Consider the following 24,497-nt stretch of genomic DNA (forward strand, 5'->3'; position numbering starts at 1 on the left):
CCTTTCATGCAACATGTAGCTCTTTGGATGAGTGACACTTGGCAAGAAACTGACAGCTAGAGAGTTTATTCGGAAAGAATGTATGGCTTTGCTAGGACCTAAAGTACCACAGCAGTGATTAAGTGATTACTCCAGACATCATACATTGACGGAGTGCCAAGACCTGACAGGTGCCAGGTTGTAATCACAATGTAAACAGCTGCTAAACTAGCACATCTTCGCTTGTTGTTGCAAAGATGTCGGCTTTCTTAGTGCATCTATTAACCTCAGAAAAAGTAGAAGGACAGGTGCTTGAGAGGATGCAGAAATACTGGGAATTACTGTATACCAATCCTTTTCTCATAGCATAAAGGCCTTTGAGTATGTCACACAACTGAATAAAAATAATCCAACTGAATACAGATCTGTCGTATAATGCACCAGTTAACAGTTCTACTGAAATGTTTTCTAACCCTTCTAACTATGATTCCATGGTATGATAAGAAGCTAACTTTGTTAATTTGTTCATGACACTAATACGAACATTTTGCAGCAACTGAAATGCTGATGCAAGACTGAAATGCTGCTGCTGTCACTATTTTGTTGTGTTGTTGTCATTATTAATAATGAGACTGCTTGCGTATCTTCACAGGTGATGGCAGAGAACGGATGGAAAATCAGTTTTTGTTAATAGCCAAATATCTTCTCTTTGCAGGTATAACACCTTACCAAGCAGAAGAACACTTAAAAATTCAAGATTAGTGAGTAAAAAGGATGATGTTCATGTCTGCATCATGTGTTTACGTGCCATCATGAATTACCAGGTAACGAAACTTTAGTTCTTTTGGTAACTTATTTCAATGGGATGGATTGTGTTCCTTCTCTCAGTAAAGGAAGCAGGTGTCCATGCTTATAAAAATGTAGTAGGCTGAGTCATGTGGGCACAAAATATTATGTAAAGCACTATAACTGAAAGCTTTGGAGAGAAAACAAAACTAGTGGTTATCCCTGTGACTCCCACTACTGAAAATTATTAAGGGCTTGTCTCTAAGTCATACTCATAGTAGATTGAAATAAATAGACGTAGGTTTTTCATGTCTATTGATTTAATTGGGCCTACTAGGAGTATGACATAGTAATATAAAACATGGTACGTTTTTGGCAGATCAACCAAGCATTCTGCAACTGAAACTGGGTAAAAAAGTTGGAAGTAATTCCTAACACAGTCAGGATGCATTCTTGGTGGTATTAATAGTCAATTGGTAGGGGGAAACAAAGCAGACTTGGATTGACCCTGAGCTGAATTGGACAGCCTACAAACTGCTTTGGATTAAGGTGGGTTGCTTTCTAAACACCAAATCAGAATTCAGACTGAATCTTGTGGTCTGTCGTATTTAAATGTATAGGGTTGCCACGTGTCCTCTTTTTCCACAACAAGTCCTCTTTTTCAGGGTAAAATTTCTTTCCCGGTAGATTTTTTAAATTTGCCAAAATATCTCTGGCTATACTTTCTGGATGAGACATAGACTTAACTGGTGGTTAAAGACTTGCTTTCCTCTTCTCTTCTTCTGACCCCCTCAGCAATATATCACAGTCTCTATAGCATACCTATAGTAGGGGTATTTAAAATGAGAGTCATCATAGTGTCCTCTTTTTTTTGCTCTTCAATATATGGCAACCCTAATGTACAAACGTCATATAGATACACTTGCCAAAAAGCCTGGATTGGCTCTAATTCCCAGTTTAATTAAGTTACATTCAGTAGCAAACTTGCACTCACTATCAAGAAATGAGTGAAATTGCCCAGGTTTGTGGATTTTTAATAAAGATAATAATGCATTCCAAACACTGAACTCTTATTTCCAATTTCTGTTTTAGTACGGGTTCAATATGGTCATGTCGCACCCCCATGCTGTTAATGAAATTGCACTAAGCCTGAACAACAAGAATCCCAGGTAAAAGGCTCCTCTTTTGTGCTGGAAATTTTGTGTGTGGTGATTAGTTTTTCCTGCTTGGAAGTTGCTCTGTGAGAAACCCCTCATTTGCATATGCTGGTTTGCTTTAATCTAAAGTTGTCATCGCTTAACTTGACACAAACAACTCTATGACCCGCAGAGGTACTGAGCATTTGCAACATCTTGCTTGAAGCTAATAGCAGGGTCATTCTTTTGAAGCAGCAGCTGAATATTAAAGAAATATTCTCAGATGCCGTCACATCCATCTTGCAAAAGCTGAGTCATCACATTGCTCTAATTGATTTCTCTCTTTCTTCCTTTGCACAGAACAAAGGCGCTGGTCTTAGAACTGTTGGCAGCAGTTTGTCTTGTAAGAGGAGGGCACGAAATCATTTTGTCTGCCTTTGATAATTTTAAAGAGGTAGGTTGCTCTTGTTTCATCAGAGATTGCCATGTGCCTTGCACAGCTACTTTGGATAAGGTCTGCCGGAGCTCAGCGGCTCATCTTTATTTCATGAGGCCCAGCCTGAGACTAATGTAGCTGTTCATACATGTGCATCATGGGGACACATTTCAGCATGCTTATCTGACACCGCTTCTGGTGTGGTGAACATTAGCCTCCATGTGCAAATTAGTTTGTGACACTAGTTCACACTGAATCTAGAAGCAGGATCCTAATTAATGTCAGATCGCCGTGGTTCATAATACATAGTATCAGCATCAAGCTTTTATTTCGGTCACAGACCAGCATAAGATAAAACTTACGGATAAAGTGAACACTTAAGACTTAAAACAAGTAAGGGATAAAAACTGGTAGTTAGAAGGTGATTATATCATACATAACTTAAAAAGATAAAAACAAGGACAAATGGTTAAAAGCAACTATAAAGAAGGGAGTGTGAAGGAGCACAGGTCTTGCATTTGGGGCCTATAATACATAACATTGGCTCACAACCCCCTGCAATGCAGGATTAGGCAGCTGTCCCATATGGTGATCTAACTTGCAACCTTGGCCATTATCAGCACCATGCTGCAACTGAGCCAGACCCTACAGTTCCATGACTCTAAGCAGTCTTATCTATTTCTCCAACCTTGCAAATAAAATCCTTGACCCATCTGACTGATCTTTCCTCTTCTCCCTCCCTCCCCCTCCCCCTCCCCCTCCTTTCTTTCTACCTCCCTCTCCCTTATTTTGCCTCACTTCCTTCACTGGTAGGGATTTTATTTTCAAAACAAGCCAACATGTTTTGCCCCACTGTTGTTTAAAAACCTTCAGAGGTCAAATTGACAAAAAGAGCCCACAGAGTTCTCGGGTAAATATCTCTCTCATTCACATTAGCTGTCGCTAGTTAAATGATAATTGGCCAAAACACATTGGGCTGTTTTGTATATAAAATCCACATATTTTTAGCACATTGAGTTAGGTTTCTTTTAATTTGGGGGTCTGTAATCCAGAAACATCTGGAGGGCCCCAGGTTCCCCATCCCAGGTCTAAATAGATCAACCTAATTAGCAGGTAACATTGCAAAACATATACTTTACCATTTTATTATTAAATTTCCTGTAGAATTGTGAACTTGGAAGCCATCTATGGAGATAGTAGTAGGACACTGACTGGTCCATAGATGGCTGTGGAGTCACAGAGAAGCATGAGAGATTAGTTGTGTGAGTAGAACCCCTCCCCCCCGCCACCAGTGCTTTTGGAGTAAGAAATGGAAATACCTGGAAAATACACATGAAAACATTAAACAGCATGATGTCCAGTGGAACTGTGACTGAACTTGAGCAGCTGCTGACAGAGCAGGATGCTTCCCCGGCTCTCTTGCATCCATCCAAGAAATACACATTTAAAATTTGTTTCCTCCATTTTTATCCCTCTCTTCGAACTCGAAGGGTTCCCAGAACTGCATGCAAATGAGAGGTTAAACCAAGAATAAATGCACTAAATAATTATAGTGTGTAGTTATTATAGGGCATGGTAATAGGCAATGATTTTGAATGGGCAGAACAGTAAAACCAACTATTAAAGCCAGAGCCAAGTTAAGTTTAAGACTGTTAAAACAGCGGCTAAAAAAAAAAAAGTTAAAGTCATAAATGCAGGCCAAACTTCACACACACACACACACACACACACACACACACACACACAGACAGACACACACACTTTTCACTCAATCCAGGATCATTTAAAAAATGGAGGGTAAGCTAGAGTCTTCAGTCTAAGGAGGGAGTACTCTGTGACAGGCTCCTGTCAAATTGCCTTTTAAGAATGAAGACAGAAGCTGCTCATTCCCTTTTGTGGGACAGAGAGGTCTGAGCTAGGTAGGGAATATATGAATTGGTGAGTGGAAAGGAGGTGTGTGTTTGAGGCTGTGCCTGAATGCTGTGGGGAGGAGGCATAAGAGGCGAATGTGCGAGAGAGATTAGAGTTCTTCTCTGCTGCCATTTGTTGTTTCCATTCGGGGCAGAAGGACCTCCTGTGATCTCATTAGCGAATTGTGACAAAGGCTTGAATCTGCAGCATATTTCCATGTACCAGCTCATTTTTAAAATAGACACACACACATACACACTTGGTTTTTGCTAAGTTTAGGCAGCAGTGCATAAGGAATACATTCCTTTTGGAATGCATCTGAGAACCGAGCTGTCGTGGTTCATATAAAAATAATGATTCACCTGTTTCAAAGGATATAGAAGAGCCTTTGGCACTAAAGGGATTTTTTGTGCTTTCTGTTTTGTCTGCTCTTGTTTCCTATACTGTTCTTTCATTTTAGTGTAATCCTCCTCACCATACCTACGCAGACATTATTCGCACTGTATTCAATGGGTCTTTCTCCCAGGGGAGTGGAGTTAGGATTGTAGCCTTAGTTGTCCTTGAGAAGAGCTATGCTTCATCCAGTTTGAATACCAGCATGCTCTTTCCCCCAGTTCCAGGCTTAATAAATGACGTTCATTACAATCCCAGCACATTGTTTGGCCACTGTGTGTCAAAAGAAAGTTCCTCTGCACTACATTAAAATGATATATGAAGGTCTGTTATCTGATATTTACGAGTAGCTAAATGGGACAGGAAGTCAGGCAGACATATTGAGCTGGTTCCAGTAGTTTAATCTAGTTTAATGCAGCCTCTAAAACATCCTGGGATACCAAGTTTACAGATATATTGCAGTTACATTAAAACTGGAGTATGGGTTGATCTTAATTTTTAAAATTTAATTTTTATCATTATTATTTTGTACAGAACAACTCTTCTGAAGAGCAGCTATACAAGATAAATGGATGGATGAGTCAGGATTGTTAGCATTCTCTTCATTTAAGGGAGGCTGTATTTCTCTCTTTGTGTTATATGGGATCAAATTTGGTTTTATTTATAAGAAATGAATTGTAGCTACCATCCGTCATGCAATAAATTGTCTGACAGTCATATTTCAGACTTAACTCTTTCTCCCCCCCCCCCTTCCAGGTTGGTTTGTTTGCTTATCATGTTATACCTCACCCTTCCTCCCGAAGGAGTCCAGGGTGGCAAACAACAAAAATGCAAAATAACACAATTAAATTTTAAATTTTTTTTAATGTTTGAAAACATTTAAAAGCATCCAGATATCCTAAACAGCAAATGATTTCCAGATTACCAGGAACAGTATCTTCCAGACATCAAATGCCTGGATAAGCAGGGATGCTTTTAAATTCCTCCTGAATGTTAATACTAAAGGCAGACAGGCTCATCTCTCTAGGGAAGGCTTTCTCTAAATGGGGAACTGCTACCGAGAAGGCCCTGTTGTGGACCAGCCTAATGCAGTCTCACAAATTGCCCTGAAAGCTTGAAGAGAGCTCTACTTGTAGAAGAAGCATGCTTAATTCTGCCACTTTTATTTGGGAGGAAAAGCAGCCATACAGAAATCAATGTCTGCACTCTTATTTGCCCCCAAAGTACAGATGGAAGGGAGTATTTATGGTCAGGAAACCAGATCAATGCCAACACAAATCAAGAATGTGGCCCTGGATTGGGGCTTCATAGGGCTGAATTCTTTTCAAAACAACAACAACAACAACAGTGATGGTGCTAAACGTGCCCCTCATCATGTTCCTTGCTTAGTCTGGCCAAGGCTACAATTCTAAAATATGCTCACTTGGAGAAAAAAACCCATTGAAATCAATGGGGCTTACCAACAAGTAAATGCAGTGTTATGGCATCAGAATTTTGGGCCTGTGATAGAAAGCTGTGAAGGAGCTATTGTTATTACTTTTTAGTGAGCTTGAGGATCAGTGCTTGGCAAGTGAACTGTGGCTGTTTATTTTTCATTACTTTCCCTCCTGCAGGGTCCATTGTTGAACCCCAGACTCTTACAGAGATTAATAGAGGTTCAAATTTATGTATCTTAACTCAGGAGGAGAATTTTATTGCAAATAAGAAGCCAGCTTCATTTTTACTGGTCAATTCAGCTATTTAATTTTATAAGTAACAGCAAGACGTGTTGGAAAACATGAGCCAATCGTCTTTGCCTGGAGATGTAATCTGCAAATGATGTTAGCCCTCTTGGTGTGTGTATTATTTTTATTCCAAAGTATTTTCAGCCTAGTAAACATTAAACAACCATTTACTTAAACAGAAACTTGCAAGAAAACTGGTCTTTTGTTCCCCCAACAATCTGTAAGCTCGCAATGCCAGTCTGGAAGAAACACCCTCCCAAAATAGTACTACCCTGGAGTGAAATGGGTTGATTACACTAGACCATTGTACTAAGAAGAAAAAGAAGTCATTGTGACCTCTGAGTAGTGGGAGAAAAAGAAAGAAAGCAGAACAATTAAGAGAGTGTGACTTGAAGGTTTAAACGCATAAGCATATTAAAAGTTAGATCATATTCATGGTTGCCTCCTGATTCCACTGCCTTAAGGAGTTCATTCTGAATTGAATTCTGTGTCTTATTCTCGCATTTTCACTTAACTCAAAAGTTCAGCAGAGTCCCAGGGTTTGATCTGCCTGTTCCAGTTGCCAATTGGCAAGTGTTCCGCAATTTTTAGAGCAGCTTGCCAGATGGATTGCCCTGATTGTGTAGAGAATTTCCGTGCCACCATCAGAAATCCCTAGCAGTGACTGAGATGAGCCACAGTTGTCCACCTGATCGGAGCTCCTGTGAGCTCCAGCTGAAAAAAAGAAAACCCTGGTCTAACGCAGAAGACCCCTCCTGCCTCAGCTCTTAGGGCCTTCACCATGATTGTGCTCTAAGCTCTGCTTCCTCTGTAGTGCAGGAATGGGAAAAGTTTTGTCCTGTAGATGCTGGTCAACTCTAACTTCCAACACCGCTAGCAAGCCTGATCAATTGCCAGGGTTAATGGGAGCTGTAGTTCAGCAGTATTTGGAGGGTCCAATGGTCTCCACACCTGCTGTAGTATTAACAATATGATTGACTCTGACATCATCAGTTATTATTTTAATAGGACATGATTGAAGGATCCTAAGTAAGTCTAGGCCTACATGCTGTTCGTTTTGTATCACACAAATAATACATGCTGTAGCAAGATCAATGGTCATAATGAGCTTATGCTAATGGCAAAGCTTTTCACTAGGTTTACCAACTTTTTTTTTTTTTTACTGCTTCTATACCTTTCACAGCAACCTAACCTGTTATAATTATACTGGTGAACAGTTTCCCTGTCATAGTTTCAGTGGTTTAATTTCTCTGTGTTAAGGTGTTGTTAAAACCCAAAGGAGCAAAGCAATGAGAAAGTTGCTATTATGAGGATTAACTTGCCTTTGTAGATGCAAGAGCAAATAAAAGAGGCGCCAAATTTGGTTACTAAACATGACCCCACCCCAGTTAAATTAAATAGTGATTTTCCATGTGCTTTTGTATTTTAGAAGCTTATAGTGGTTAAGGTTGCCATATTTCACAACAGTGAAAATCCAGACAGAAAAGTTGTTGAACATTTTTTGGGCAAAGTTGTTGAGCTGTTTTTGGCAACATCGCAAAAGAAACAAACGTTTTTGAGCTATTTTAAAGGGAAATCGCCAGAGGCGACACTGGGTTGCCATATGTCTGGCTTTTCATGGACATTTTAGCGATGTCTGCCCAGACACTGCTTCTGACTGCAGTATTCTGCATATGTGGTATCAGAATATCTACTTGACTAGTTCAGAACTCCCATTTATTTTGCACGTTACAAGCCAAGAGGTATTCAGCGGTGTTTTTAGCACTCCCTCTAGTGTACAGATGTATAACAGAACCTCTCTGCAATTCCTTTCCAGGTTTGTGGGGAAAAGCAGAGGTTTGAGAAGCTGATGGAACATTTTCGAAATGAAGATAACAATATAGATTTCATGGTGAGTGTTGTATGTGTCACCGTGTGTCACTTTGGATCATTGTTATTGTTTACTTTTAAGTGTATATTTTGCATATAAATTGGGGGTTTCAAAACTTTCTGCAGTGGGCCTACCTAAAGAGGAAAAAGAAGTTTTCAGCTTTACCCAGATTAACAAAGACAAAATGAATATGGTTTGGATGCATAAGTATTCAGCATGAGCAGTCCTTTGCAGCAGCACATTCCACTCCATCCATGAGAGTCTCCTGCACCTCATGATCACTTTTTGGGAGGGCTGCAGTGGGGAGAACAGAAGGGAAAGCCTGTTCTGTAAGCACCATTCAGAGGACCTAAACTTATGTGCCCACTTGCAATGCTAACCCTCATTTCTAGGGCCATGAACAACGGGGCTCCAAGGCAAAGACCGTGTGGGAAATGCAATAGGCATGAGCAATAGGAGTTGTTTCATTGCTCCCCAAGCAGTGCTGCATGCAACATGCTCTTTTCTACTTAATCATAGGATATATTTCCTTGGTGACCTCTGTGTTTCTTTGCTGTGTTTCCTAATGGGAAAGCTTGATTGGCTCCAGTTATTGGTCCTAGGATGCAGTGTTGAAAATTTTAGGATTCAGAAAAAGTGCGTAAGCCAGGGGTAGCCAATATGTTCATCCAGATGTTGATGGAACTACAGTGCTTGTCATCGCTTCCCATTGGCTGTGCTTACTGTGACTGATGGGACTTGTAGTCCACAAGTTGTGGAAAGCACCATGTTGATTACCCCGACTTAAAAAGTCAAAGTGATACTTGCCATGGTCTGGGAAGTCTTATTTTAAAGTAAGGAACAGTGTTAACTGAGAGGGGAAATGAAGTAAATATTTGCAGTCTACAGCATGCTTATGCCTCATGAACCAAAGCATAGATGGGGAAGTGGCATGCTATTCCTCTTCCTGTTCTACAGACAAATGTTCCACTTCCATTTTACCAGTTTCCTTCTTCCTAGTTTAGTCACTGATCCCCACATCCCCTTTTACTGGGAGAGAAAATAGACACTGAGAACAGACAGCGCAAGTGAACTATATGTTCCAGTATGAAATTAAAAGGCCACAATTCTAGCTAACAAGTTAAGTTTGGCAACTGAACCCATCTGTGCCCTGTTACCACTGCTGAAATTTCTATGAAGGCACCAGGGTTTAGCACTTTGAAAAGGTGTTATCTGGTGTGAGAAGAACAACTTTGGATCATTTAGGCAATGCAATACTTTAAAAATTCTAGACGTTACTAATAAGGAAAGGCTGGTGTTTGGCAGCAGAAGCCACTCCTCTTTTTCACTGGGAAGGAGTATGTGTGTGCAAGGGAGCAAGGCACGTTTGTCCTAGGATCCTCTCTAATCTCCTGCGCTGACCATCAGTGAGCAAGGGTCCTTTCATCAGTCTTCCAAAGTAAGAAGAGAGACTCCCTCATTGGGACAGTAGTATGTGAACCAGCCCTCGTATAAATTAAGAATACAAGATTTGTTGCATCACCTAGTCCAGCATCATACTTTCCACATTGGCCACCCAGATGCTTCTGAAAAGTCCACTGACACAGAATACAAGCAGTCCTTCCTGACTTCATGTCCTCTTCCAGCTGGCATTCAGAGGTATATTGCCCCTGAACCTGGAGATTCTATTCCCCTGTGAGCTATGTTTGACAGGTCCACCTGTCAATCACAATGACATCAGGTGCCTGTGTGGATGGTGAGCTGATTGTCACTTGCCAAGTGTTGTGTGTAGTGCACAGGCACTGACAACCATCTGATTGTCAGGGCTTCCAAAGTGCTGTGCAAATCCCCTTTGGCTCAGCTTTGTCTTTTCCTCCCTGCATCTGACATCATCAGTTGTAGGGGCAGGAGGGCATGGCTTGGTCAAACAAACTAGGGCCAAATGGGGAGACCTGGTGGTCCCAAATAGGTGGAGATGGCAGGGCTGGCTTGCTGTCAGATTTATCCCTAAGTGCTTCCCCTGAAAGAGGTGGCTTCTCACCGGCAGGGGAAAAACATCTGAGCCACCTCAGCTGGCAGTGACATTGAGCTTGGGATATCCCATGACACTTAGGTGTGCTATTCTCTTGACCACACACTCAGCCTTCCCCTGGATCTAAGACTCCTCTTGGGATTCCTGATCACCACCCCCAACTCATTAGGACCTTTCCCCCGGGTTGAACTCCTTCAACCCCATCCCCTTCTCCACAAGCCTCATGATAGACTGTTGTCCTAACTCAAGTACCCTTTTCATGCATGGTCATATGATATAGTGTGCCTTTATAAACCATGACAGCTGCTTGCAAAAGGGAAGTAAGAGATTAAAAAAAAACCCCCACTGTAGAATATTTTTAACTTTTTTGGGCAGCTAACAGACTGATCATCTGTGGCGACGTCTAGTTGACTCACCAGCCACAGGGCTCTTTTTGTTATGAATAAAGCCCACAAGTTCAGACAGTGAGCACTAGTGGTTAGTTTCAGTGAAGAGCCTGGAGGGGAACGTCGGAAGTGGTCTTGCAGTAAGTCAGCTGATTCATCAGGCTCTGGTTTGACTGCACTGGCTGGCAGAAGCTCCCTGCAGAGATCTTGCAAGCTCAGCTTGTGGATGCCAGGGATTTTGAACGATCGCATTTCCTCCAAGATTGGGCTTGAAAGGAAGGAGATAAGCAATGGTAGGGCCTGGGCACAGCACTGGAGGCTCATCCATTAGAGTGGATGGGACCCCGCCCCAACAGCCTCAGATCACACTCTGCCAACCCCCTCCTGCATCCTCTTCCTTTCAACCAGTCCGGGACACTGGCTGCCAGCTTTTTCCTCCTTTGTCTGCACTCCTTTATGAAACTCAGAGGAGGATGGAAACAAACCTAGAGTTAGTTGGCTTCATCTGCCTTTGTCTCTGGCTCCACCTGGTGTTGGTCAGCCTGTCTCCCACCCTACCAATCCCAGCGGGCATCTGGTACCACTGTGTGGCAGGGACTCCAGAGAAACAAATCAAAGAACATCCCATTCTGATAGGCACTGAAGGTAAAAGATTCAGCACAATAGAAAGCAATACATAGACAGGCAGGGATCACTGGTTTCAAGAGAGAGAGTTCATTGTGAGATGCAGTGCAGTTGCTCTGGGAAGAAGCTCTTCACCAGGCTTCCTCAGCCTCAGCCCTCCAGATGTTTTGAGGCTACAATTCCCATCATCCCTGACCACTGGTCCTGCTAGCTAGGGATCATGGGAGTTGTAGGCCAAAAACACCTGGAGGGCCGAGGTTGAGGAAGCCTGCTCTTCACCATCCTCCCCTTTTCAGGAGTTGTTGAAAGGCTGGGGACAATGAGATCTGACCAGTTAAATTAGTCTCAGCTGAACCTCGACTGTAGGTGCTTCAAGCAGAACTGGTTACTAAACCCTTCCCTGTCTTAGGTCAGTATAAACCGTCTACCTTTTGCAAAATACCATGAAGCATTTTAAGAAGCATTTCTCCTTAGAGTGCACTTTTGAGATCTGCTTTTGCGCTACATCTGGGAGTCAAGACTTTTGTTCATTGTGAATAAAGTTTTGGGTCATTTACATTAAGCCCCCACCTTCCCCGAGTGACATAAAATGAAATAATTATGCAGAAGGAGCCACTTGAGAATTAATGGCACATGGGCAAAAAGATCAGCTATGTCTGTTGCCATCTGGTGTTTAACAAGATCTGCATGTCGCTGGAAACCACCTGTGGGACATGTGTTTCAAGAGCTTTGGGAGAGGAACTAAGTTGAGGAGGAAAAGAACCAGTCTCTGGTGACCTTCCATGACTGGTTTCTGAGCCCGTCTGTACTGGGGGAACCATTTCTGTTCCTTGTATTTGCTGGTTGCTTATTAGCAGAACAGAAGCTGTATTTGTCGTAACAGTGTAAAAAAGAGTCAAACAAGGCTCCACAGCACTTCTTGAAACTTGAGCAACTGAGACCTGACGTAAACAGAATGATCACTCTAAGCTGCTGACCTTTAACTTGACATGGCACCTGGGCAGAAGAATGCCCCCCCCCTCCAAAAAAAAAGTTTTCTGGAATAAAGAAAAATTGAAAAGGCATTCCTAGACACTGTTAGTGTGTGAAGTGCCATTTTAAAATGATCCAAATATTTTGCTTCAGTAAACTATAGTTCATGATCCTTAAATATGTGCCTCACTCATGTGGAAATGAGTGTCAGAGCATCCATTTATTCAGTCCAAATAAATTGTTCTTGCAATGCTGGTTTGTATCAATCAGATTTTGGATTTGTAGCTGGAATGAAGGGAGAGAAGTAGAGATATTAATGATGGAAACTTTAAAACTTGGTCATACCTTTGTGAATTAGTGTCTGAAACCATTCCACCACATTTGGATCAATTAGTGTTTATATTTTCCACTGCTGTAGCTCTATCATCTATCTATCTATCTATCTATCTATCTATCTATCTATCTATCATCTATCATCTATCTCTATCTATCATCTATCTATCTATCTATCTATCTATCTATCTATCATCATCATCTATATCTATCTATCTATCTATCTATCTATCTATCTATCTATCTCTCTCTATCTATCTATCTATCTATCTATCTATCTATCTATCTATCATCTATATCATCAATCAATCAATCAATCAATCAATCATCTATCTATCTATATCTACCTATCTATCTATCAATCATCTATCATCTATATCTAATCATCTATCCAGGAAGCAGGGAAAATGACTTCTAATGGGTGACTTCTTTTCAGTCTTCTGCTTTTTGCTTGTGTTAACGCTACTCTCACTATCCCTGTCCCAGTTCACTGAATGTGTTTAGGCCAGACCTCTTGAAGTGTTCAAAGTGCTGTGTTCCACATACAGTACCATATTTGTCTGATTACAGTTCCCATTCTGAAATCCACACCATTCTAGGCACGACATACGCAATAATTGGTGAGAGGAATTGCCATTAAAGAAGAGCTTAAGTTTGCAGTATACTCTTTTCCCTGTTGGGAGTGAGCCCAATGCATTCAGTCAGCGGGATTTACTTCTGAGTAGACATGTTGTAGGACATCTCCCCTTCTTCAAGACACATGCTTCTTACTCAGAAAACTTTATTTCTATTTTGTCAAGTATAATTCGTTCCCCACCTCCCACAAATTGTCAGGCATAATCTTGAGGTGGTCTTAAAACATCCGGGTTGTATACAAGGCAGCAAACATTGCTGCACATGATTTGTCCCTGTGCAAAATGAAGGGTTAGCACTGCCAGTTTCCATTTTTTGTTGGTTCTTGTTTTACAGGTGGCGTGTATGCAGTTCATCAACATAGTGGTTCACTCAGTAGAGGACATGAATTTCAGAGTTCACCTCCAGTATGAATTTACTAAGCTAGGCCTGGATGAATACCTAGATGTGAGTACCGCCTGCTTTGGCTTGTTTTGTACTTGGATATGATTATGCTGAGAATTCATTGTTGCTTTCTGTGTTAAAAAGAGCCATAAGGAGTTCTTTGCTTTTACTTTACTTTTTTTAAAACAACAACAACAACAATTGCCAGACATTAGCCATACTAAAATAAAAAGCTTCTCACGAAGACAATCCAATGAATAATCAACTACCATCAATACACCCTGATCCACTGCTTGAGGTCTTTATGCAAGGGGGAAAATGAATGTTTCTTAGTTTTACCCACCTACCCTCCTCCCTTAGGGGGTCACCCCTGCATGTTCTGAATTATATCTTATATTTTCCCATGTCTTATACTTTTCCAGTATCTTATACTTTCCCCACAAAGGGAGTGCAGCTCTCAGTCCCCAAAAGGTAGCCCACCCCGTTTGACCAATGTTTCCCATGCCAGTCTTTCCTTAGAAATGTCCATTCTGCCTTTAGTGCTCAATGAGCTAAATGCATGCTCCAGCTGCAAACGTCAGTGTCACGGGCTCCTTATATCAATTTGTTCCTTGACGAGCCGTGCCATCTTCAGAAAAAGGACCAAATTCTCTCACTACTTTCTGTCGACCGGTGCCTTGTGCTGCTGTTTTGTTTTTTTTGCTTGTTGAACTTTTGAGGCTGCAACCGGCCCCAGGTAAAAGCCAGCCACAAACCTGGAAGAAGTCAGAAGGGAGAATCATCTCTTAACGCTGCATTTTATGCACAGTGACCACCCGCTTCCAATGCCAAGAAAATGTGAATGAAGCCATATACTGTGCACACTTCTGGTGCAGTGACTTTTGCTCCAATGGAATGCTTCTGCTACAGTGTACCTCCACTGCGCTGACCTAAATGCTGAGACAACTGGATCCATTTCAGGAGTCCCAGCAGCTCAACGCTCTCTCTGATCCCCTGACTCCTCCTGCGCCCCACTTTCTCCTGCTCATTCTTTTGAGAAGCAGAGCGACATACACCGCTCAGACCAAAACTGTGCTGACTTTTGAGGATTCTATTCCTTCTGCATCCCTGTGGTTCAGTTGCGGAAATCATACAGTGGTTGCCTTCTTGGCAGCCGTGAGTTAAGCACAACTGTGGAGATAGAAGAAGCAAAGGATGACATGGGACTGTTGTCAAGAGGAAGAAGAAACTTCAGTTGCACACTTGAAATCCCCCACTCCAGTATCACTATAATATTGCTAATTTCTGCTTTGTTATGTCGTCGTTACCCATTCCTCTCTCTGCACCTGCATCGCTTGTCTTCCTTGAGTTTTGCACACATTTTTAGCGCTCAACATAGGAAGCTGTCTTATATGACCAAGTCAGTTATTTGGTCCATCTAGGTCTGTATTGTTTGCATTAACAGTCAATGACTCACCAGTCGCTCTGCTGGCCTGGAATTTCAGATGGAGGTGTGTGTGTCTTTCTCTGCCTTCCATAGAGAAGCGTATCAAGACCCAGTTTTTCATCTAGATCAGTATTGTCTGCACAGATTAGCACTGGCACTTCGGGGTTTCAGACACCAGGGATTGAACCTGGGACCTTGTGCATACAAAGCATGCACTTCATTACAGAGTTAGGACCCACCCCCTAGAATCCATAGACTTTATAATGGGACACCTGAATTGTTTAGAAGGACAATTGGTTTTCTCAGTGCTATTTTTCTAGAAAAAGAGGTACCGGAACTCTCCATGAACACCTCCCTTGTTCTCTCATAATGGCAATGGCACCCATCTGAGAGGCGTTGGAACTCAGTTCCAGTGAGTTCTGGCTGGGGAAAAAAAGCCCTGGGTTGTCTTAATCTACTCATTGCAGCCAATCTCCCTAAGGCAGGTTGAACTGTGATCTACAAAAACGTGGTTTGTTCTTCCAGTGATGTTCACCACGTGTAGCACGCAATTCTGACCCGGGGGTGAGGAGTGTCCAGTCGTGTGGCTTAGAGCTGGAGCTTAGAGACCCAAAATGACTAGCCAGTTCCTTTCCATCTCAGAAATGGGGATGTCCATAATTGGGTTTGAAAAGTCAATATGAGAGCGGCAGCTGATATATAATGCTGCTTTGGTTAAATTGCTTCCTATAGAATGAAGTCTAGGCTTGATGTATTGTAGTCACATTGTCTGAACGTTTGCACCGATGCTGTGATATAAATTATAAAATAATACTGGCCTCTTAATATAAATCAATGGGCTTTGGTTAGGCTTATACAGCAAAAGGAATATCTTTTTATTACTTTTTTCCTCTCGTAGCTGCTATGAATTTGTGGGTACCAATTACAGTTAAGTTATTGTGTCCTATTTCTCCATCTTGAAGTGTTTTTCATTCCTCTCTTCCCATGGTGCTCTATTATTAGGAACTTTTAACATGGAGACAGATTTTTTTTGTTGCTGCTTAGAATTCAGCTGTTGTTGCTGCTTTTTGGCTTTGTTCCATCGTATAACATAGTCAAGAGCTTCTTTCATGTATTCTGACAACAATACTTTATGTTCCATATAATATGCTTCTCCTGGTGGTACAGTGCAGCATGGGGACTATTTTTTGCATTTAAACACTCACTTACTCACCATCCCAAGCTAACCCTTTTGAGTTATTTTCATTCAACCTTAGGCTAACAACTCCTCCCCGCTGGTAAGTTCAGTTCAACAAGAAAAACACTTTTGCTGGTATGGAAATGCCATAACAGCAGTGCTCTTAAAATTCCTTACACAGAGCCCCCTTTTAAGTCAGGGTGAATAATGTGATGGGTATTTTTAAAAGTAACTCAAACAAATTGCTTTTTTGAGGGAGGGGGGAGGGTTGATGGCGATTTGGAATAGATCACATTGCCAATATTATGCATTTAAAGTCCACAACTGAGCAAGATGTGCATGATTAACCTTGTTATCCAGCAGAATCAATGGGAATTGGAGGAGGGAGAAAGAACACACCACGACAAGCTTCCGTTCATGGTTTATAACTTACCCTGGCACGACAACAGCAGGAATGGTGGAGGTGTGAAGCAGGGACTTCAGAGCACTGTGCACCCATTTTTTATTAACTTATTATTATAAAATTTTATTTATACCCCGCCCTCCTCAGCCAAGACCGGGCTCAGGGCTACTAACACGGGTATAGAAACAATTGATTGAAATACAACTTAAAAGCAAGATTAAAATACAACATTAAAATGCAGCCTCATTTTAGTAGGAACTCAAATCAGAAACTTTTTTGGGGATGAAAACGTCAAGTCTTCACCAAGGCCAACTATTCAGACTGGTCCTACGTGGGCCAGAAAAAAGCCAGGGAAGTCCCCAAATAGGAGTTCCATCACAGAAGGAGAAAAGAAAAAGGAAGATGGGGAGGGGATCAATTTGATTCCAAGCCAAAGGCCAGGTAGAACAACTCTGTCTTACATTTGCTGCTCTTTCACGTTAAACCATAGTTTATTTTCAACTTACCTGAACCCAGAGGCCTGCATATATATTGCTTTTATTAGTAACAATGAAATCAACCATTTTAGCAACATGTGACGGTGGTGGAAAACCTGACTTATTTAGCGGTGCTAAACAATGCTGTGCCCCCTGCCCTATTTTGATCTTCCAGAAACTGAAACACACAGAAAGCGATAAGCTGCAGGTGCAGATTCAAGCTTACCTGGACAACGTGTTTGATGTGGGAGCTTTACTTGAAGATGCAGAAACCAAGAACGCTGCCTTGGAAAGAGTAGAAGAACTGGAAGAAAATATATCTCATGTTAGTATTGGTGCTTTAAAATGTAGATGTTGGGGGGCCTTTCTGGAGGCTGGTTTTTATTTGATTATTTATCTGGGCCTCAAAATGTGATTACAAACGCACTTTATTTCGTTTATATCCATTACTACCAGTAAAGCTTTTGGTCTTCTATTATTTTTATTGCTACCTTGAGAAGAAAACACACACACTCTTAAAATATAGAGGAAAGGCTAGTTTACCTGGATAATTGGTTTCCATGTGATTTAATATTTTTAGTTCAGTCTGCAGTGCTATGCCTGCTTTTATCTTGGCAATGTCACGGACAGCATGCCTGCAAGACATCATTAAACAGACACTCTAATATTACTAGGAAATAAAGGAGGCAAATTCCTGTTAAAGCACAAGAGGTTTGAGCAATTTCTGTCTGGAAGTTCATTTAGAGCTGGACTGAAAAAATGTCCTTGCGATTTTAGTCTTGAACTTCATTTTTTGTCTCTGTTCCAAACTGACACAAATATTTACCTGCTGTATAAATGATGTTCAGTTTGTGGATTTCCCAGAAGTGCCCGAGTGATTACCATTAGGGGCAGGATACTGAGATAATGGACCCTTTGCCTGATCTAGCAGGCCTGCTCTTTTTACTGCCTAGTGGGTTAAACCACAGAGCCTAGGACTTGTTGATCAGAAGGTTGGCAGTTCGAATCCCTGCGACAGGGTGAGCTCCCGTTGCTCGGTCCCTGCTCCTGCCCACCTAGCAGTTTGAAAGCACATCAAAGTGCAAGTAGATAAATAGGTACTGCTCCGGCGGGAAGGTAAACGGTATTTCCGTGCGCTGCTCTGGTTCACCAGAAGCGGCTTAGTCATGCTGGCCACATGACCCGGAAGCTATACGCCGGCTCCCTCAGCCAATAATGGTCAGGTGTCCCTTTACCTTTTTAAACAGGTAGTGATGTTTGCTGCAGAGGTTTACTAAGATTTTTTGTGAACCAAACGTTATCTGATTACTCTCTTAAGTGTTTGTCATCTCCCTCTCTGAGTTAATAAATATTTATAATTTAAACAATTAGAAAACACACATTTTTTAAAAAAAACCAGGGGCTGCATCCAGACATAGCCATCCACAATTGAAAGTGCTCCTTCCGTTTGTGAAAGACACTTGATCCCAATGGCAGAAGGGGAAAGGAAGCCATTTGGCACCAATCCTTCCCTGAAGCTTCTAACCCCCCCCCCCCCCCCCCGGTCTGGAGGACACTTCAGCCTCCTAGAAGAGATTTTCAGAGGGTCTGGAGTCGGGGTCTGGAGCTGGTAGGAACAAATCTGGAACCAAATCTCATAAGGTTACAGCAGGCTTCGTCGGCCCTCCAGATGTTTTGAGACTACAATCCCCATCATCCCTGACCACTGGTCCTGCTAGCTAGGGATCATGGGAGTTGTAGGCCAAAAACATCTGGAGGGCCGAGGTTGAGGAAGCCTGGGTTATAGCCTAAGTAGAAGTGGTTACATACTCCCAACTAGAGTTTTAAAACTTACACAAGCAATTTTGTTAAAAAATGTTTTTCCTATTAGGTCCAACTTAAATATTATTAAACTGCATTTGTGTGTGTGTGTGTGCGCGCGTGTGTGTGTGTGATATAGAGCCAATGGTGTTATATCCATATGAATGAAAGCTCCCTATGTTAATATTGCATATGTGTGGTCCTTGTTGTTCTCTGATCATGTTATTGACTCAAAACAGCTCTGGAGTATTTAATTTCAGCTGAATTACAATTCCAGATGGAAGCACTTCGGAGAGCAGCTTGACCGAGAACTCTTGTTATAGGTTGGCGTGTGTGTGCTAATTTACATATAAATTGCAAATTCCATGGACACATAGGGGAAAAAAACACAAATAACCAGATCTGTGTTTCATACCATAAAAGTGCATACATAAATCTCTGTAGCTTCCAAGATATACAGTACTGTAAGTGTTCGCAAAACATAGCCTACAGATTTAAAAATGTATTAGCCGCAGGGATCATGCTGGAATGGGATGGTGGAGGAGATGTCCCTACTTAAGAATTACTAGTTACTAGTTATAAAGGCAAAAAGGGCTGTGTTATGGGTGATCAAATCTGAAGTACTTGAACATGGCATCACTTGTGCTTGTCCCATGCCAAAAAAGTATGTCTCAGCAGTTTCCTGCTTGTCCCATGCTTTTAGGCGTGGATCCAAGCAGTTTTGTCTTTGCCATGCTGCTTTCCCCTGGAAAACCCACTCTTTGTGTGCCCAGACAGAGACCCCCAAGACACCACCAGAAGAAATAATGACTCATGACAATGTGTTATGGAATTAAAATTGGCCACAACTTTATTAAACCTTTCAGATGCAGGAAGACCTTGGCTTAGGCATTGGACGTCTATCCCTCCCAGCCCCCCCAGCTGGGGAACTGGGACTCCTCAGGGTTAAATGGATCTGGGGAGGGTGCACTGCAAGACGCTTGTGTACGCAGGCAGCCCCCCTCCCCATTTCCACGCAATGCAGGGGAGTTCACTGACAACCTTTTAGTGTATGGCCAGTGACTCAACTCAAAACCCCTTTAACGGGGAACCCTGGAATCGCTGCTGTGTGTGTGTGTGTGTGTGTGTGTGTGTGTGTGTGTGTGGTGTGACCACTTCATGCCCTCCCTCCCCCATTTAGGGAAGATAGACTAAAGGATTCCGCCGAAGGCCTAAAATCGCCACCTGAGACCACAAACTTGCAGTCTCAACGCCAAGACTATGTACACCTGAAAACACATTAGCAATCCGACAACCATTCTTTTAGGCCATGCCTAATGTCATCCAGCCAGTGTTCATTTCCCGAGGTGGTGAGGTGCACCCTGTCGGGTCTGAAAAGTTCCAGTCTGTTGGTTTTAATGTCCAAATGCTTCACAACTCTGCCTCCGATATGCAAGATTGCCAAGCGGATGGCCCTGTTAATTTTTTCCACCGTGTAATACAACTCAAGCGAACCAGAGGGAAGCCTGTCCATACATGGTCCGCTCGGATTGCCCCACCCCCACAAGCCACCGATTGGACAGTTTAAACCAGGGTTTGGCGGAAACTCCAACCAGCCCAACCAGCTGGTGAGTCCCACGTGGCCTGGGGGTGCTGCGCGCCGCAAAGGGCGCCCACAGAAGGAGGTGTGAGCGTTCATTAGTGCTAAATCAGAACAAACTGCCGTCAATTCTAGTGTTTGCATTTAGCCTCCCATCACTATATATCTCAAGATTTCATTAGTTTCATAAAATGTAACTATGGTGTTCACAGTCTCAAGAAAAATAAATGGAAGCTGGTTCTTTGAGTAAACCATTACTACCCAAATGAAACTTTGACATCTCACTCACTCACTCACTCACTCACTCACTCACTCACACAGTTACATGGGCAACTCCCACAGCTTTTGACCATGTAAATTCAACACCAAACCTATTGATCCATCACAAATAGACCCTATGATTGTAAAGATTATGTATGGTTCCTATAGCTCTGGCAAGGGGCGTGTTCTTAGACATTTTACAGCATGAATAACTGAATGATACAATGTTTATTATATACATAATGCATGGCTCTGGCATGCAGTCGCCACTGTGAATGAATAAGCCTTTTTGCCAATTAACACTCCCCTCCCCCCCCCTTTTGTGTCTAGTTATCAGAAAAACTGCAAGATACAGAAAATGAAGCTATGGCAAAGATTGTGGAACTGGAAAAACAACTCATGCAGAGGAACAAAGAACTGGATGTCGTTCGAGTAAGTGTACTGAGTGCGGATTGTGCTGCTCAGGGTGCTCAATGGATGGTCAGCCAAGTTCCTCACAAGTATGTTAGACTCTAAAAACATGGAAACTGCTAAATTCACTGTTGCCCCCACAATTGGCTACAGTTCAGTTTACTTGCAGTCTGCAGAAGTGATTTAATCCTGACGTTGGATCGATGAAGGTTTATAACACTTGGTTCCTTTCTGTGAGTCTCTTAGCCATGGAATGAGAGAACAGGAAACAAGCCGATATTCTGTCACTAGTATCTTCCAGCAGAAGTCAGGCAATCTAACCCAGAACACAATAGGATCTTATTGGCTTAAAGGATTGGGTGTGCCAATAGTACATATCATAGAGTCTTCATTACCCTAGGAAATAATTTAAACCTTTCTGATATTGCCAGTTTGTGGCCATGATTGAGGTTCCTTATCCAACTTATTAAAGGAAAACGCAGTTTGGATGAAGATAAAGTGAGAAGTGCATTTGCCGCCACCATCAAACATTGCCTGACAATGACTCAGCTGGGAATCCCATGTTATGTTGTTCGTTCAGTTTTGAGATGATTCTGCATATCAAACACATGTTGATTCTTTACCCGTGGGCTCTTTTTGCAGGAAATATACAAGGATGCGAACACACAGGTTCACACGCTGAGGAAAATGGTCAAAGAGAAAGAGGAAGCTATTCAACGACAGTCAACGCTGGAGAAGAAGATCCATGAACTGGAGAAGCAAGGGTCCATTAAAATTCAGAAGAAAGGAGATGGTGATATCAACATTCTTCCTGTTGGGGTGGCTTCTGGGACATTGCCCTCAGGGGCAGAAGCTGCCACGGGCACCTGTGGAGGATCAGCTTCCGGCTCTGCACCTTCAGTTCTCTTGCCCCCTCCACCACCACCCTTGCCGTTGTCAGAATCAGAATCGGAAGCAGGTGAGAAATGTTGCAGAAGAAATGAGATTTGCTCAACTTAAGGTAGTGGGGGTTAGCCTATCCCCCACAGTACATCAGTCCATACATGAAAGAGGCTGGGACCCAATCCAGAGAAAGCTGGATGCAGTGAATCAAGTCACACTTAAGTGTTCACTGGCTATCTAGGCATCTTACCTTAAAAATATTTAATTACAAATTAATTCCCTCGAAATCAATATGGTCTACTCCCAAATAAATAACTTTATGATTAGACTGTTGTTGAAGTGTGCCAAACTGGCTCTGGATTACACCCTATGTCTTCATCATCATGACAAGTTAGTGAACTTAATAATAATAAAAAGCAGTGGCAGTAATTGTTATTACTATAAGTAGTTATCACTACGACTACTACTACTGCTAGTTGTAGTATTAGGTATATGACACAATGCAGAGTAACATAAGCATGAAAACAGAGTGATTCCCCTACCCTGAGGATTTTATCTAATCCTATTCTCAACTTCCATCCTCTTCACTTTTTTTGCTAAACTTGCCATCTTGTGTTTGAGGTCCATTCTACACATTGCATGATTTGCAAGGGTCTGCAAAATAACATCTATTTGGCAGCTTCTCTACTCTGCAGGCACAATGTATAGCAAAGTTCACCATGTGGATTGCCTGTAGTTGAGAGAACTCCCTTGGGGTGCGGGAGGGAGGCGGACATAGTTTGGTTGAGTACTTTAAAATGCTGTTTTGTCTTTTTCATTTCTCAGTTCAAAATGGCCCTGTGACACCGCCAATGCCTCCTCCCCCTCCCCCACCTCCTCCCCCTCCTCCCCCACCTCCTCTTCCTGGCCCAGCTGCAGAACCAGGACTGGCCCCTCCAGTCCCACCCCCACCCCCACCATCAGCGCCTCCTCTTCCAGGAACAGCCTCCCCTACAGTCGTTTTCAACTCAGGATTAGCAGGTAAGAAGCAGCCAGTGTTGCTGGTGTGCTATGGAAGTCCTATACACAATACAAAAAATGTCCTTAGTCAAAGAGGAATGAGTCAAAATGGATGTTATGAAAAATTGCTTAATGAATCAAGGTGTCCCAGTGCTGCAAAACCTTAGCTGCAGCAGTGAATTAAAAGCAAAATAACTTTCTAAAGAAATGACAAGAGGTAAGGTGATGGCCTATTCTCAGTGAAGGTTTGGGGAGAGGCAAATTTTTTGAAACTAAATCTGTGTGTTGTTTTGCTGCATCTTCTCAAAGGAGAGATGGTGAGCACCTGATGGAGCCAATACAAAGGTTGAACACTTAAGAGATAATAATAATAATAATAATAATAATAATAATAATAATAATAATAATAATTTATTATTTATACCCCGCCCATCTGGCTGAGTTTCCCCAGCCACTCTGGGCGGCTCCCAATCAAGTATTAAAAACAGTACAGCGTTAAATATTAAAAACTTCCCTGAACAGGGCTGCCTTAAGATGTCTTCTGAATGTCAGGTAGTTGTTTATCTCTTTGACATCTGATGATTCCCATCCCTCCCTCACCATTCTGCAGATTATGAGTAGCTAGCATAAAAATGCTTTGATTTTATTAAACGGAGGCTTTATACAGTTGCTACAATCCCTTCATGTTATCTCACTGGTGGTGGAAAAGTGTTAGATGCCTCGCCTCAAACACTGAATCCAAATCTCCAAATTTGGGCTTCTGAAGATAGGAGGCAGGCATCTCTCAGAAAAGTGTGAGTGGGTTTGCTAAGGAACTGAGCAAGCGATTGAATACTCGTTGGTATTTTACAGTTTAGGTCATGGAACAATATGATAATTGCAGACTTAGAAAGCCCAGGTACTCATCCCTAATATATATATGTTTAAAAGCAGGTGTCTGGTTCTTTATTTTAAACCTTCTCTGATATCCCTTAAAAACAGGCAGAATTTGGATGCCTCTGTGCCATTGAGACATTTATTTGGAACAACAGTAGCTTGAAGTAGCCAAGGCTAAAGCACTCAAGTGAATGTGTGTTCCCCCTGCCCCACCTTCCTCTTCCTGCATTGAGTCCATCAACAGTTGTTCATCCTCTGATAGCAGAGGTGAACTTGGAAGATGAGAGATTCAGTTTCTGGTTCTTCAGTGGCATTGCACTGGCTGTGTAGCTCCAGCCTATTCTTCTCTCCCCCCCCCCTTCAATTTACAACCCTTGGCTTGGTTTTGTCATTAGTCACAACCCTCTTTGCAAATCTGATGTTCATTCAGCCTGCTAATAATCTATCTATTGCCTCACTGCAATTAATACAGTTTCTGTTGACTTGAGCACAATTTGGAAGAATTAAAAAAATCATGAATCAGGCCGGCCCATTAACATCCCTGGACAAAACTTCATTAATGAAGAAAGACCCTCAACATAGTTGGAAAACTTAACCCCACGGTTCTGGGTTTGGTCCTGAGGCTGAAT

General features: G+C 42.1%; 2 protein-coding genes across 8 annotated transcripts in view; one reads left to right on the plus strand and one right to left on the minus strand.

Moving 5' to 3' along the window:
- Positions 1-24,497, plus strand: part of FMNL2 (formin like 2) — a 189,040-nt gene that overhangs the window by 142,365 nt on the left and 22,178 nt on the right. For all 7 annotated transcript variants that reach the window (XM_083705917.1, XM_083705918.1, XM_083705916.1 and 4 more), the window contains exons 7-15: positions 695-803; positions 1,858-1,934; positions 2,262-2,355; positions 8,182-8,256; positions 13,531-13,641; positions 17,236-17,385; positions 21,031-21,132; positions 21,754-22,069; positions 22,819-23,013. In XM_083705917.1, coding sequence (XP_083562043.1) covers positions 695-803; positions 1,858-1,934; positions 2,262-2,355; positions 8,182-8,256; positions 13,531-13,641; positions 17,236-17,385; positions 21,031-21,132; positions 21,754-22,069; positions 22,819-23,013 — 1,229 coding nt within the window. The remainder of the gene's footprint in view (positions 1-694; positions 804-1,857; positions 1,935-2,261; positions 2,356-8,181; positions 8,257-13,530; positions 13,642-17,235; positions 17,386-21,030; positions 21,133-21,753; positions 22,070-22,818; positions 23,014-24,497) is intronic.
- Positions 17,385-24,497, minus strand: part of PRPF40A (pre-mRNA processing factor 40 homolog A) — a gene marked incomplete at its 5' end in the record, with an annotated part of 60,761 nt that continues 53,648 nt past the window's right edge. The window contains one exon of the mRNA XM_083706278.1: positions 17,385-17,695. The remainder of the gene's footprint in view (positions 17,696-24,497) is intronic.

Source organism: Podarcis gaigeae, assembly GCF_964106915.1.
Source record: "Podarcis gaigeae genome assembly, chromosome: 1".
NCBI lineage: Eukaryota > Metazoa > Chordata > Lepidosauria > Squamata > Lacertidae > Podarcis > Podarcis gaigeae.